This window comes from Blennius ocellaris (genome assembly GCF_963422515.1).
Source record: "Blennius ocellaris genome assembly, chromosome: 7".
NCBI classification, from domain to species: Eukaryota; Metazoa; Chordata; class Actinopteri; order Blenniiformes; family Blenniidae; genus Blennius; species Blennius ocellaris.
In genome coordinates, this window is record NC_137656.1 from 16,296,013 (window position 1) to 16,310,734 (window position 14,722).

At 39.8% G+C, this 14,722-nt stretch overlaps 2 protein-coding genes across 2 annotated transcripts; both read left to right on the top strand.

Annotated features, from left to right (window-relative positions):
* The first annotated feature begins 268 nt into the window (after positions 1–268).
* rbm19 (RNA binding motif protein 19) lies at positions 269–8,312 on the top strand. The gene is made up of 24 exons (XM_080499858.1): positions 269–394; positions 492–674; positions 767–880; positions 1,679–1,720; positions 2,037–2,274; positions 2,392–2,651; positions 2,755–2,814; positions 2,906–2,984; positions 3,468–3,539; positions 3,851–4,060; positions 4,175–4,305; positions 4,446–4,573; positions 4,651–4,747; positions 4,963–5,073; positions 5,931–6,131; positions 6,240–6,309; positions 6,416–6,564; positions 6,649–6,709; positions 7,014–7,093; positions 7,188–7,243; positions 7,364–7,480; positions 7,573–7,678; positions 7,817–7,937; positions 8,022–8,312. The coding sequence occupies exons 1-24, from the start codon at positions 359–361 to the stop codon at positions 8,102–8,104; spliced, it is 2,805 nt and encodes a 934-aa protein (XP_080355984.1). The 5' UTR covers positions 269–358; the 3' UTR covers positions 8,105–8,312.
* A 1,329-nt stretch (positions 8,313–9,641) lies between these two features.
* On the top strand, positions 9,642–14,635 carry plbd2 (phospholipase B domain containing 2; the record flags this gene model as incomplete). Its single annotated transcript, XM_080500016.1, has 12 exons — positions 9,642–9,859; positions 10,604–10,697; positions 10,778–10,936; positions 11,047–11,147; positions 11,515–11,729; positions 12,310–12,404; positions 12,500–12,660; positions 13,030–13,125; positions 13,229–13,300; positions 13,420–13,572; positions 13,714–13,876; positions 13,966–14,635. 12 exons carry the CDS (start codon positions 9,642–9,644, stop codon positions 14,134–14,136), a joined length of 1,698 nt encoding a protein of 565 aa, XP_080356142.1. The 3' UTR covers positions 14,137–14,635.
* Between the last annotated feature and the right edge of the window lie 87 nt (positions 14,636–14,722).

The following is a 14,722-nucleotide window of genomic DNA, read 5'->3' on the forward strand; positions in this document are numbered from 1 at the left end:
TTTCTGTTTTTTCTCAGTTTACATCAAAGTTTAAAAAAAAAAAAAACAGAATAATCTCTATTGTCTTTCCATGAAATGTGGCATGTGGGAAACCCACACACGGAAAGAACCAGCAAACTACACACTGTGGTAAAAGCCCAATTCACTACACCATTGTGCTGCAACCTTGTTCCAGCTTGTGTATGTCGCCTCCCTGCCAGCAGGAGGCGCTAAACTTCAACCACCTGATAGTAGAAGAAGTAGATGAAGCTCCTCCCAATCAACATGGCGACTTAGTGAGAGGACCACGCACGTTTGTTGACATTTTTTTTAAATACCAAGCTGCTGATTTATAATTTGATTCACAACTACAGCCACCATGTCGAGACTCATCATTAAAAATCTCCCTAACGGGGTAAGTGACATTGTTTGACGGCGCCAGAAGCTTGTCGCTCCGTCCAGCTGAAATCTTAACAGAGTGTGTGCGTGTGCGTCCGTGTCTGTGTGTGCAGATGAAGGAGGAGCGGTTCAGGGCCATGTTCGCCGCCTTTGGCACGGTGACAGACTGCACCCTGAAGTTCACCAAAGACGGAAAGTTCCGAAAGTTTGGCTTCGTGGGCTTCAAATCTGAAGAGGACGCGAGCAGAGCTCTGAAACATTTCAACAAGAGCTTCGTGGACACATCCAGAGTGACGGTGGGACCTCAAGTCGTGGAGACACACTCCATAATTATTATTATTATTATTATTTTCCACATGTCAATCACATGGGTGTTCGTTTGTTTCAGGTGGAGATGTGCAAAGCATTTGGAGACCCCACCAAAGCTAAAGCCTGGAGTAAACACAGTCAGAGCTCAGGACAGGATAGAGCCCCTGATCCGCCTGCACCAGAGGGGAGTAAGGTAAGAAAAACAACTTAAACAATGTAGAAAACCATATGAAACTCTCACAAATTCATCAACATGTGAACATCTATAAATATCTTATACTTCATCATAAGCATGTTCTTAAAAGTAGTCACCATAAAAAATGGCAGAGAAAAATAACAGGTAGGTAGAAATTTGTTGACCACTTGTATAATGCCCATAATGTAATAATCTGCCAATAGTGTAATACAGTTATTGATTCATGACCGTAATAATATTTTGCCAAAAATGCCAGTAAGTTATTACACAAATGAAGCATTTTATAAAATTATTTTCGAATGCAATAATTGCAGCTCATCATGTCATAATACTATGCATTAAATAGGGCTGCATTTTTTTAGGGGAAATATAAGCCTTTTTTGCCGATATTGTGCATTTCCTAAATAATTAGATATGATTGTCACAGTCAATCATTGAGGAAAGTGTACCATGTAACACTCGCTCTCAGTAATGCTTGTAAAGAACATTTTACTATTTTATTACATTATTGGTAAATTATTACGTTACTGGTTGTTACACCCCTGTTGAGACCAGGGTTACTTTTCCTTTTTGTAACTCACAGCAATTTCGAAGGCAACAAGGATTACAAGTGCTCCCTGTTACTAACCTCAAATAAGGCCAAGTGTGATCTCAGTTGGGCCATAGAAGAAAAACTATAACAACAATCAATAGAGACAATTAGAAGTTTCTTTCTTAGTTGTATTGAAGCATGCAAAAATGATGGTAAAGTTCAAATTTCATTAACTGTTTTTTTTTTTTTCTCCTCTTTCTCAGAAAAATAAACATACAAAGGAAACCCCCAGTGTACTGAAAAATGTGAGTATATTAACAACCATGTTTATCTGCTTTTAAAATGTACCAGCATAGGGTTATATGACTATGTGCAATTTGATTTGGGCATCAAGTACTAAACTATACTGGTAAGTTTAATAATCTGAAAACAATCCCATACCTGAAATGCACGCGTATTAAGCACTACCGAAATGTTAGAGATTCTTAGTTTTTGTGTTGTGGGAAAATTTTACTCTTTAAATTTTCAAATTAGATTTAAAAGCAATTTACTCAATAGTCGTCATGCATCTGTATGTTTTATTATTTCTGTAGTTGTGTTCATAATCGTCTCTCGTTATAGTTGGAAGACGAGCAGGGATTCAAGGAGTTTCTGTCAGTGCATCAGAATCGAAGCCAAGCACCGACCTGGGCAAACGACACGGTGCAGCAAGAAACACACGCGGACAAAAAACAGACGAAGACCCAGAGCAAGAAGAAGCATGTGTCTGATGATTACCTCAATTTTGATTCAGAAGAGTCTGAGAATGAAGACGAGGAGGATGGTGATAATGATGATGATGATGACGGTGAAGGTGAAGGTTGGTTATGATTTTTTTTATTTTTTATTATTGTTTACCTGAAACCCTCACAGTTGGAGGTACAGTATAATCATGCTCCAACGAAATACCATTAAATTGGGATGTTGTTTCTCTCAGTGGCCACAAAAGAAGCACTGAAGTCCAGCTTGTCGGATATGGACTACCTGCGCTCGAAAGTGGCTCGAACAGCAGACAGCAGGGAGGAGAGTGGTGATGGTGATGATGGTGATGATGATGAAGAGAAGAATGATGGTCCAGTACACCACACAGACAGTGCCTATGAGAGTGGCGACAGAGAAAACCTCGCCAAGACCAAGATTTCAGTTCCTTCAGATGATAAGAAGCACAATAAAGTGAAGAAATCTGCCCAGCAGGAGGTGACTGTTCAGCGGAAGCTGCATTTTATTCATATAATATTTGTATTCAGTGCAGGATGTTGTTTCTATGGAAGCTTCAACTGTCTCCATGTGTTGCTTGCAGATGGAGCCCACCACAGACTTCACAGTGAAATTGAGAGGGGCTCCATTTAATGTCAAAGAGGTGAGTCAACAACAGCTTCCTGTGTGCATTGAGAGTGTTCTTGGTGTCAGTATCTCTGACGGTTATGTCGTTGCATGTTTCGCTTCAATAGCAACAAATTCGCGAGTTCATGACGCCGCTGAGACCTGCAGCAATCAGGATTGGGAAGAACGAAAGTGGAAATAGAACTGGTATGTCACTGGTGGCTCATTGAAGTCACTCTGGTGTTTCTTTTCACATCGTGACTGTCTAGAACAGTGATTGCCAACCAGGAAGGCTCAGCTCCTTATGCAGGTGCACCAACAATTCACGGGGGGCATTGTCACTGTCACCGAGATCACAATGATAAACAATTTGGCTCCCTCAAGAAAAAGTTTGAGAATCACTGATCAGTCTGACCTCAAAGTGTCCATATAGATCAGGGGTGTCAAACTCAGATCCTGGAGGGCCGAAGCTCTGCACGTTTTCCACGTCTCCCTCCCCTGAATGTCCTGATGCTTCATCACCACATTCAGCACAAAGCCAGATAAAGAGCTGCTCATTGCAATCAGCTGTGTGGAAGCAGGGAGACATGCAAACCGTGCAGGGCTGCGGCCCTCGAGGACCGGAGTTCCACACATGTGATATAGATAATGTGCTGTCCCATAGTTCAGTTGGTGTTGCGTGTGTTTCAGGTTATGTATATGTGGACCTGCGATCTGACGAGGAGGTGGAAAAGGCACTGAAGAGGAATAAAGATTATATAGGTGAGACGTTTCCTTTTTTTCTTTGTGTGTTCTCTGGATATACAGTGACGGCCTTTTAGATGTACATCAATCTGATGGTAACTTTCAGAAAGTGCCTTTTTCTCCTTTTCTCCCTCCCCCCCACCGTCACCATTTAATGACAAGACAGCCCTAGTTCATTAAAATAGAAAACGTTTAAAAAAAAACAACCAACAACTTAATAGTACAAATCTGTGAATCTGTACCAATATCCTGATAAGTTTTTCATGCTCTACTGGTATTTGTGAAAATGACACTTACGAATGATGTCCTGTGCCCTGATCTGACTTCAGGAGGACGCTACATTGAACTCTTCCGTGTGGACGCCTCAGGGGGCAAATTCAAGAAGGAAAGAAATGCAATGGAAATTGACAGAAACTTCACCCGGAAGCTCAAGGAGGATGAGGAGGAGGAAGACGTCGCGGAGTCGGGTCGGCTCTTTGTCAGGAACCTCCCTTACACATGCACAGAGGAAGAGATCAAGGAGCTCTTTACTAAACATGGTGATTGTAGAAACACACTGCAGTGCATTCTGACGGATTTTGCACAGGTTTTCTTAACGTGCCAAGTTCACCCTGCCTTCATCCAGGTCATTTGTAACTCTACGATCCTTACAGGTCCGTTATCAGAGGTGCTTTTCCCGATCGACAGCCTGACCAAAAGACCTAAAGGGTTTGCATTTATAACCTACATGATCCCTGAGAATGCTGTGCTGGCTCTCGCTCAGCTCGACGGACATGTATTTCAGGTATTGATTTCTGTTTGAAACATCCCATACTGAATATGTCTGACACAGCCTTTTTTTTTCACAGTCTTGCAGTCATTACTGTTTTAGTCATTCCTGCTGCTCATGTGAATAAAGTAACACCTTTTGTCTCGTACCTTTAGGGCCGAATGCTTCATTTGCTTCCCTCCACTGTAAAGAAAGAAAATGCCGAGTCTGCAGATGCCGGTGGTCCTGGTTCCTCGACTTACAAACGGCAAAAAGATGCTAAAAATAAAGCATCAAGTTCCAGGTATGCATGGTCACATTTGCCCTCTGCTCTCGCCTTGTTGTCTTTCATTTACTGATTAAATGTCTGCTTCTCCGTAGCTCGCACAACTGGAACACTTTGTTTCTGGGGACAAGTGCAGTGGCAGATGCTATTGCTGAAAAATACAACACCACCAAAAGCCAAGTTCTGGACCATGTGAGTCACTGTCGATCCAGTGCTGTCAAATTCATCTTGTTCTTCTATCGTATTGCCCCTTCAAAACCAAATGGCTTTAGGTTCAACATATCAATATGTGGCTTTGTATGGTGTGAAATCGAACAATGAAATTATTCCAGGTGGTGAAAATGTGATGTTGTTTGCCTCAGGCAAATGATTGGGTGCAACACACAGTGACACTGTTTTGTCTGCAGGAGTCGAAAGGAAGTGTTGCTGTGAGGATGGCTCTGGGGGAAACACAGATTGTCCAAGAGACTCGGCAGTTCCTACTTGACAACGCTGTCAGTCTGGATTCCTTCAGTCAGGTACATTAACTGTCTGTTGACACGACAAGCAGTATTTTGATCATCTCTTCTTCTCAGTTTCTTCTATAGAATGTAAATTAAAGATACCATGACGTTTGTACCCCAGTGTCCTTTCTATGGTTTTATGTACTATTTTCCAAAGCTGTTGTATTTTATTTCTTAAATGTAGACACTTTCTCTAACATAGCAAGTGTGGGCCCTATACTTAATTTTCTTCTTTGGGTACGTTTTTAAAAAAATCAAAAAAACAAAAGAAAATCCTCCATAAATGTGAATTTGTGGTGAGTTTGTCACATATGTTGCCAGTCCTCATTTGAAATGTCCATGTTTGTATTCTCATTTATATATTTAGGGCAGTGTTCATTCATAATCAATCATTCATAAAGTCAGAGATAATCTATGTTCCCTTGTAAGAATTTAGGATAGTTTCAATAACATCATTGATTTACACACATGGATCCATTCTGATCTCTTTTTTTGTAATAATTTCTCAATTCTAGGTATCTGAAGAGCATATACTCCTCTAAATCATACTCCTTTTCCATATTTGGAAACCCTCAAACTGACAATTCTTCTATGAAGAGTATCCTGTGTTGATTCCTGTGTTTACCCGCTTTTGGAATTCAATACTTTTTTTTTTTGTGTTGTGAACAGTAGTTCCAGGTTGTCTTTAAACTTCTTGTATGTCTTCCACTGCAATAAAGGTTTGTGTTTGGGTATTCTTTTTTTTTTTTTTTTATCTGCTTTTATATTATTTATTAAGTATATATATATATATTAAGTACTGAACAGAGCTTTTAATTTAGACATAATATAATCCCCTTTTTATGATGATTCTTTTTTTTTTTTTAATACAGGCAGCAGCAGCAAGAAGTACAACTGTGATCCTGGTGAAAAATCTTCCAGCTGGAGTGACCATGTCGGAGCTTGAAGAGCTGTTCTCGCCTCACGGTTCTTTAGGCCGAGTGCTGCTGCCGCCTTCTGGACTGACGGCCATCATTGAATTTCTCGAGTCAACTGAAGCGAAACGTGCATTCACAAAGCTGGCATACAGCAAGGTTTGTGAGGCTTTACACCCGCAAGTGCATGCTTCTACTGCAGGGCTTCACTTTACATACTGGAGGTTTAACTTAGAATTCTGACGTTTTTGTCAACTTGATTTTCAGTTCCATCACGTGCCTCTGTATTTGGAGTGGGCGCCTGTCGGGGTTTTTGTTGCAGAAAAGCCCAAACCAGGTAAAATCCATCAGTTGGATACCTGGCGATCGGATTTAGTTACTTCTGAACATAAGCAGGACAAAGTAAATCACCACAATATTTACATTTGACCTGTTTATCCTAGTTGTGGTCCAACAAGAGACACCGAAAGAAGAGAAGGAGGAGGAAAAAGAGGACGATGAGGAAGAAGAGGAGGAGGAGGAGTCGGCACCGGGTTCAACACTCTTTATCAAAAATCTTAACTTCAGCACGACAGAGGACAAACTACAGGAGGTTGGTAACTTCAGACGCATAAGTACCGATAAGTCAGTTTAACCAGCAACCAACAGCATTCAAAGTCTTTTTCATTTATTTCAGACTTTCTCCAAATGTGGAAAATTAAAGTCTTGCACCATCTCCAAGAAGAAAGATAAAACAGGTACTTGTGACCACATATAAGATTGTGGGATGAAAATGAGAAGATTTATTTATAGTGACTTTATAATATAATTATTTCATGAGTTGTTATTACTCAGTTGACCCTGACTCAGAATTGTTTGTTTTTTTTGTCCAGGTTTTAGGAACCTAATTTCTAATTTGGCTAAAGACAGCATTTCCTTACACACCATTGTGCTTTTTATAGTTTGCTTACATAAACAGTTTAATTACAAGCACATGGGGAGTTTGTGATGAGCATAATCGGTCTTTTTCTTTCTGTGATGTCCTACTTTTTTCTCTTCCAGGTAAACTGTTGTCTATGGGTTATGGTTTTGTTCAGTATCAAACCACGGAGTCTGCGCAGAAAGCCTTGAGGCAGCTTCAGGTACTCATCGTACTTACTCACCAACACTGACTTTATTTTTTCACTACTTGTCTTTCAAACAATGTTTTCTTCTTGTTTTTCATCCCTCCTCCAGCACTGCAATGTGGACGACCATCAGTTAGAACTGAAGATTTCAGACCGAGCCACAAAGTAAGATTTGCATCAGAAATGGTTGTATTGCATGAGATTTTTGTTTTGCAATTGCGGGGCAACATAACGACGCTGTTCCGCATCTGAACCTCACTCCTGTTTCTCCTGTCCTTTGTGCAGGGCGACCGAGGTCTCACGGAAAAAGAAACAAACTGAGAAGAAGCAGACCGGTTCCAAAATCCTCGTGCGCAACGTTCCCTTCCAAGCGACCGTCAGAGAAATTCGAGAGCTCTTCTGGTAGATGCCATTAACAAACATCCATGATTCACCATGTTTGGAGAAGGTTTTCAGTGGTACATTTTAACACATTTAATTCTACATCTTTCCAGTACATTTGGAGAGTTGAAGACGGTTCGTCTTCCAAAGAAAGCAGCAGGGACAGGGAAACATCGAGGCTTTGGATTTATTGATTTTGTCACCAAACAGGATGCAAAGGTTGGTCTGCTAAGGGTTTTTAATTTTTTTTTAAGAACTGTTAAGTGCTGGGTTGCTTATTTTGTTTCTGAACAAAGCTATATTTAGGTGTTTGTAAAGATTACTCTGACCAATAATCTCCCTCCGTTCTGCATACAGAAAGCTTTTGCAGCTCTGTGCCACAGCACTCATTTGTACGGTCGACGTCTGGTGCTGGAGTGGGCGGAGGCCGAGGAAACAGTGGAGGCGCTTCGACGGAAAACAGCGGAACATTTCCATGGTAAACCTGCAGTGATTTAAAAAAAGATAACGGCCATCTATTTCTTTAAGATCTAGTTTGCAATCTCTTTGTTTTTCATGTCAGTGGCTGCCAAAAAGCAACGGAAAGCTGAGGTTTTGGAGGGAATCATGGAGACGATGGAAACAGATGGACGTTCAGAAGACTGAAAGGACTGAATGAAGTTTAAACTGTAATATGTGGTCCCATTGTTTGTTCAGAATTTCCAACACGACACATGTTTTGTATAGATTCTTTAAAGAGATGTGATGTGACTGGTTTATATATAAAGTTTGGAATATTTCAAAGCTGCATGTTGCACTTTGTATTATGTTTGCATGAGTGCTTTATTTGTCTTGCCTGTCTTTGAAATGTGGACAAAGGCCTGTTTGTTTTTGGTAAAGCATCCATTGTTGAAGGTGGAGCAATGGCAAAACCCAAATGCAAATGTGAAGTTGGGGAAAAAAGGAACCTGAAGGAAAATAGATTTAGTCAAGGAAGCACAGCAGGACAATGCGCAGTGGTGAGCAATGTCTGAAATTGGGGTTTCTGGATGAAGTCTATATGTTATCTTTATGCCAGTGTAATTGTTCTCTGACCCCACAGTCCAAAAATGGGCATGTTGACTTAAATGGTGACTTTTCTTTTTGCAATGCCATGAACTGGCATGGGAATGAGTGGTTTTAATATTTGCCCAAAGTTAACGAGAATCACTTACAGCTCCCCGCAGCTCTAGTGTTGAAATAGATAGCGCTATTGACATAGAAAAAAACATTAACTGTCTGTAGAGGTATATGAAAGCTTTTACTGTAGTTCTTTATTAGTAAGTATGTATATACATACTGTATGGTAACGTCCCAATTTCTTCTACAACGATAGGTTAATTAGATAAACATTGTGGCATTTGCAGGATTTAACGACATTTCAATTCATGGCACTTTTGCTCAATTCCTTCTGGTCCCATAAACACTTGTGGTTTCCTCTTTGCAAAGCATCAATTCCTGACTGCAGCTAAATGGTGTGGGTGGCTTTTGGTGAAGCAACCATTGTTCTACATTGAGTAATGGCACTAACCAAATGCGAACAGTGAAAAGAACAAGAAGACCAGATGGGAAATAGAAATTGTAACTTTATATGTGTCAATGTGCACTTTCTTTAAAAATGACCAAAAACCAGTGTAAGTGACCATACAAGTGTGTTTTTAGACCCTGGTACCAAGATGTCGGAATATACACACACACACATGGAGAACGTGTAAAGTGCACACAGAAAGGCTGAGCCGGTATTTGAACCCACAACCTCCTTGGGACAAGTGTGCATACCACTATTAGACTCGGACCTTTTCCACAAATCCATTCAGACGTTTCTTTAATATTTTTTTCAAATACATAAAGAAAAAATGTTCGTTTATATTAAAAATAATAAACTTCTTATTTTTATGACGTTGGGTTTTTTTTAATATCGGAAAATCAATAAACACCCCCAGTGGTTGAACGATAAATGAGCTGTTTTCATACATTTACTTCCTAATAGAGTCAGATGACTTTAAAACGTGTACAAGAGTCCGGTCTCTTGAGGAAACTTTACAAGCCTCAAAGATTTAAACACTTTTATATCTACATGTAAAACTGTTTTATATCGCCTCAGCTGACCTGAGTGTGATCATGTGACCAGTCACGCGGGATCATGTGATCTGTTTCCGTAAACATGGCGGCCAGGCGACACACGGGCTGCAGTGCTCTGAGGGGCATCCCAGCACTTTTTAATATCTTCATAGTTCTATTTTTTTGCTTGAGTGCTTCAGGTCAAGCTGAAATACGAAGCGCTGTTGTGGACAGACAGACCGGACTGCTCACGGTGATCGACGGTTTCCAGAAAGATTCTGTGGCGTTTGCAAATTTCACTGATGACATAAAGACCTCAGGGTGAGTTCACACAGTTTTTTTTTGTTTTGTTTTGTTTAACTGAAGAAGCCTTCTCTCCTCTGTGATTGACTCAAAATAGAAAACACGTCCTTTAAATGTTGACTGGTACAGCTGTGTTTGTAAAAAAAAATACCCGTTTGCTCAATCTCCAAAAATCACCTGTCAATCACTCGCATCAATTCTGACTTTAAACCCAGATTAAACATCGTGTTTTTAATAATAGGTTATGTGTCTGTGTGCAACTTGTGTATTGTGATGCCTCAATTAAAGCAGCAGCTATCCAAGAACCCTTTATCGAGTCTGAAAATAAATAGAAATATAATAGTATAATCATTTGAACACTTCATTGATTATTCAAGTAATTTATGTTTGACATATTTATCAGCTCTCAAATCCATTTACTTACATTTTTATTGTCTGTATTTTGTATACTAATGACCAGAAAATGAATAGCAGAAGTGAAACATGTAACATGGGGAACTCTTGGGGCATTTGTGTATACTGCACAAATTAGAAGTAGTATCAAAGATGAAAATGAAGTTTATAGTTTGTTTTTGCAAAGTTTAAGAAATAAAGCAGTCAGGCGGTGGAAAAGCACTATTTAAATGAAAATCCACTTACCATACAGCAGTAATTTAAGCTGTGATCCAAATATGCTCTCAAGAGCCAATTATTGGAATAGAATAGAAATTTGTGAAATAGTTTTTATTACAATGTTTTGTTCTGTTCATTCTCACATGTCAGCTGGTCTTTCTTGGAGGTCACCACCAGCAGGAACTACAATGACAGCTTCCAAGCTTATGCAGCCGGGGTCGTGGAGGCTGCAGTCACATCCCAGGTGAGTTGAAACTTTATTTGCTCAAAATGCTCAATTGTCTTTATGTTTCCATTCTGAATATTGCTATCTTATTTCTCCAGCTCATCTATAAGCACTGGATGAACACTCTGATGGGCTACTGTGGACCTTTTACTTTTCAAACAGGCTACTGTGAGCGCCTCAAGGCTTACATATCAACCAATCTGCAGTGGGTTCAGGAGCAAATAGAGAAACAACCAAATTCACCCTACTGGTACCAGGTGTGGAATTAATATTTGTAATTTAAAATAGAAAAGCCTTCAAGTGAATTAAAAAAAAAACACATAAATAAAATATTTTATTTGTTTATTATGTTTCTGCTTCTTGTCAGGTACGACTGGCTCTGCTGCAGCTGAAAGGTTTGGAGGATAGCTACAATGACGAGCTGTCATTTCCAACAGGACCGATCTCCCTCAACCCATTTGGATTTCTGTTAGTAGTTGTTTCTTTTTTTTTATTTAATCAAAAATGTTTGCTTTCTGCCTATGGGAGTACCAAAAAAAACTCCTCTCCGAGCCCTGATTTGAGTTATCAAAGTATTTTGTGGGTTTAAATAGGTTTAAAGTGCTTTGGGGACAAGTGCTATATAAGTAAAATTCACCATATTATTATGCACCTCTTCCACGTCGCTATGCTATCTTCGTTACTGCCTTATTTGTACATTCGATTATTTTAGTTGAAATGTTATTTACCACATCCTGAACAAATAAGAAAATTACATAAAAAATATTCCAATCACAAATCCTTGTTTTAAAACTGATGTGAAATCTGTATTTTTTATTTTATTTGATTACATTAGACTTTTCCAACTGGGTGGAGATCTGGAGGACCTGGAATCAGCCCTGAATAAATCCAGCCAAACGCGACCTCTTGGTTCCGGTTCCTGCTCTGCTCTCATTAAGCTGCTGCCGAACAACAAAGAGCTGCTGGTGTCACATGACACCTGGAACAACTACCAGGCCATGCTGCGCATCATGAAGAAATACATGTTCGCCTTTAAAGCTTCTCCTTCAGGTAGCTCACTGGCGCAAGTGTGTCTCGTTTTTTAACATCGCTCCGAAGTCCCCGACTATGTAAAGACTGGATCTTTTTTTATTTTGTGGGTGGAAAAACGTCACTTTCTTAATGGAAGGTACTTGACAGGATCAATAACACGTTCATACTTGTACATGTACAGTCAATTCAGAGGCATGACTGTTCCAGTTTGGACAGGATTTGTAAAATACAGCTGATAAAAACGGTTTAGTGCCTGGAAAACTCAACATGCTAGAAAATAATGTCCCACATAGCGGCAACATTGCTTCAAGCAAGAATTAAGATGAATGTTATTGTTAAATTGGTGACTTTCGAGGTGCTGATTGTTACTGCTGGAAGTTGAATCTAACAGTTTTACTGTTCGTTTTATTTGTTGGACTAAATGGCAACAAATGTATTTTTACAGTATAGAAAGACTTGCACTTCTAATCTAACCATAGATATACAGAAAATACTGTCGTCTCTTGGTTTTGTAACTTTCAGAATGTTTGACTAAATGTTGATCTCCCTGGAATTTGGGTACCAGCGGGTCTGAAGTTCCTAAATGTTTTTGTTTCAGAAAATGAGGTTATCCCTGGAGGAGTTCAAGCGTTCTCATCTTACCCGGGATCCATCTTCTCTGGAGATGATTTCTACATCCTGAGCAGCGGCCTGGTGAGAGCTATTTGTGCTCGGCACCACTGTTGACGAGAATTGTCAGCGATTGTGTTATTATTTCGTGACTGTTTCTTGTTGGCTGGTCTCGACAGGTCACATTGGAAACCACCATTGGCAACAGCAACTCCGACCTCTGGAAGTTTGTTCAGCCCACGGGATCAGTCATGGAATGGCTTAGAAACATTGTTGCCAACCGATTGGCTGCGACCGGCAGGGACTGGGCTGAGATATTCAGCAAGTACAACAGTGGAACGTAAGTTTTATGCAAAAGCAACAGCTTCGTGTTACATTTAAAGCAACTATTATACGTATTGATATCACCGCATCAGCAAGTTCCAGGATTCTGGGCTACTTTTAGTCTTTTGAAATGAAGGTGTCCCTGGTTTTTGAGTCTGATCAGCTGATCCCAGCTCCAGTGACCCTAAGTTGAATAAATCGATGTAGAAGGCAGATGGAAGGCTTAGCCTGTCAATAGAAGATGGGACCGTATAATCTAGAGTCACATGACATGTCAGTTTGGTCACACATTTCATATTTGCTTACTGTGCAATAATGAAAAACCAGGAAGTGTTTGTTGGTTAAAGGTTGTGTAATTTCATTGACTCTGTTTCATGCTTTGCAGGTATAACAACCAGTGGATGATTGTAGATTATAACTACTTTACTCCAGGAAAAACCGACATTAAAGAGAAGCTTTTCGTTGTGTTGGAGCAAATTCCGTGAGTGTTTTATCAAAGAAGATAATTTTGTGTTTCTACCAGTAATTGTAACGTTGTCGAAGCTGACTGCCTTAAAAAACAATCTCACTTTGTGACGTTGCAGGGGAATGGTTGTTTACACTGATAAAACTGAAGAGCTGATGAAGAAAGGATACTGGGCAAGTTACAACATACCGTAAGTATGCAATCAGTAACTTTTTTTTAATAGTGTGCTTCTGTAACTCACATATGTTCATCATATGTGAGCTTTACGTCACATTTATGTGTAACATGTCCAAAAACACACATCTCTAGGTATTATGAGGACATCTTTAACGCCAGTGGCTGCAATGAGCTGGTTGAGAAGTTCGGCTCATGGTTCTCTCTGGACCAAAATCCTCGGGCTCAAATCTTTAGGCGGAACCAAACAGATGTCACAGATGTGGATTCCATGATCCGTCTCATGAGGTATAAGGTCTCCGTGTTGCACAGTTCTTGATAAATACACACTCATCAGGTGTTCGCTTGATTGGCAAAACACACACACCATTTGTTCTTGGCTGTTAGAATAAAGTTTCAGTCATTCTGATAGTTATTTTTGATCCTTAGGTACAACAACTTCATGGAAGATCCCTTATCAAGATGCGAAGCCTGTAATCCACCTGCTAATGGGGAGAATGCGATCTCGGCCCGTTCTGACCTGAACCCAGCTAATGGAACTTATCCCTTTGGTGCCTTGAAGCAGAGGTCACATGGAGGAACAGACATGAAGGTTTTGCCATAAATACAATAAAATCACTGCGAAACGCCTGCATTTGTGACAGAAATTCTTTCTCACTATATTGCGTCCTTCCTTTGCAGATGACTTCCTTTGAGATGTTCCGAGATTATGGGATGCTGGCAGTGAACGGGCCAACCTGGGACCAAGTGCCACCCTTCCAGTGGAGCAGCTCTCCCTTCAAGGATCTCATGCACATGGGTCACCCAGATATTTGGACTTTCAAGCCAGTGAAAGTCACCTGGGCCCCTTAATTACAATCCTACTAGTGACTACCAGTGTAAACAATGCCAGCTGTGCTGCAAAATGTTTTAATAAAGGGAAAGATAAACAACAGTTTTCACTTATTTTCCAATGATAATCAGAAGGCTGGTGATAAGGTTTTGAAATTACTGCAGTTCTAAAGTAATGCACTATTTTAATAATAAAAAGTATGCGAGCTAAGAATGTAAGGCAGCAGGACTGTGTAAATTGAGAGCTTCTGCGTTGAGATTTGTATCTGATTTTATTTGCGCTTTGAAAACATTTTAATTTTTTTAATCAACTGATTGTATCAATTCCTAGGTTTCTTTTTTTTGTTTGTTTGTTTGTTTGTTTTAATGTAAATTCTTCCACATGTTGGAACTTTATTTTGGGAAGATCACAAAGTAGCTAAATGGACCCTGATGCAAATTGTTTATAAAGGATTGCCAAATGCATTTTCTGACATTTGTATTTTGGGATGCATTAAAATAAACTGTTCTCTGATCATTACCTGGTGATTGAGGGTTCTTTTCCATTGCTGTCCAGTTTGAATATTAGGTCATCATGCGCTATTGATGGACTAAAACAGCGTCAGAT

Bases quoted from the DNA above. Each gene is read 5' to 3' on its own strand.
- rbm19 (XM_080499858.1), top strand. From the start codon at position 359: ATGTCGAGACTCATCATTAAAAATCTCCCTAACGGG. The intron at 2,985-3,467 runs GTATGTCACTGG...CGTGTGTTTCAG, and splicing joins CGAAAGTGGAAATAGAACTG to GTTATGTATATGTGGACCTG. The intron at 7,679-7,816 runs GTTGGTCTGCTA...TTCTGCATACAG, and splicing joins TCACCAAACAGGATGCAAAG to AAAGCTTTTGCAGCTCTGTG.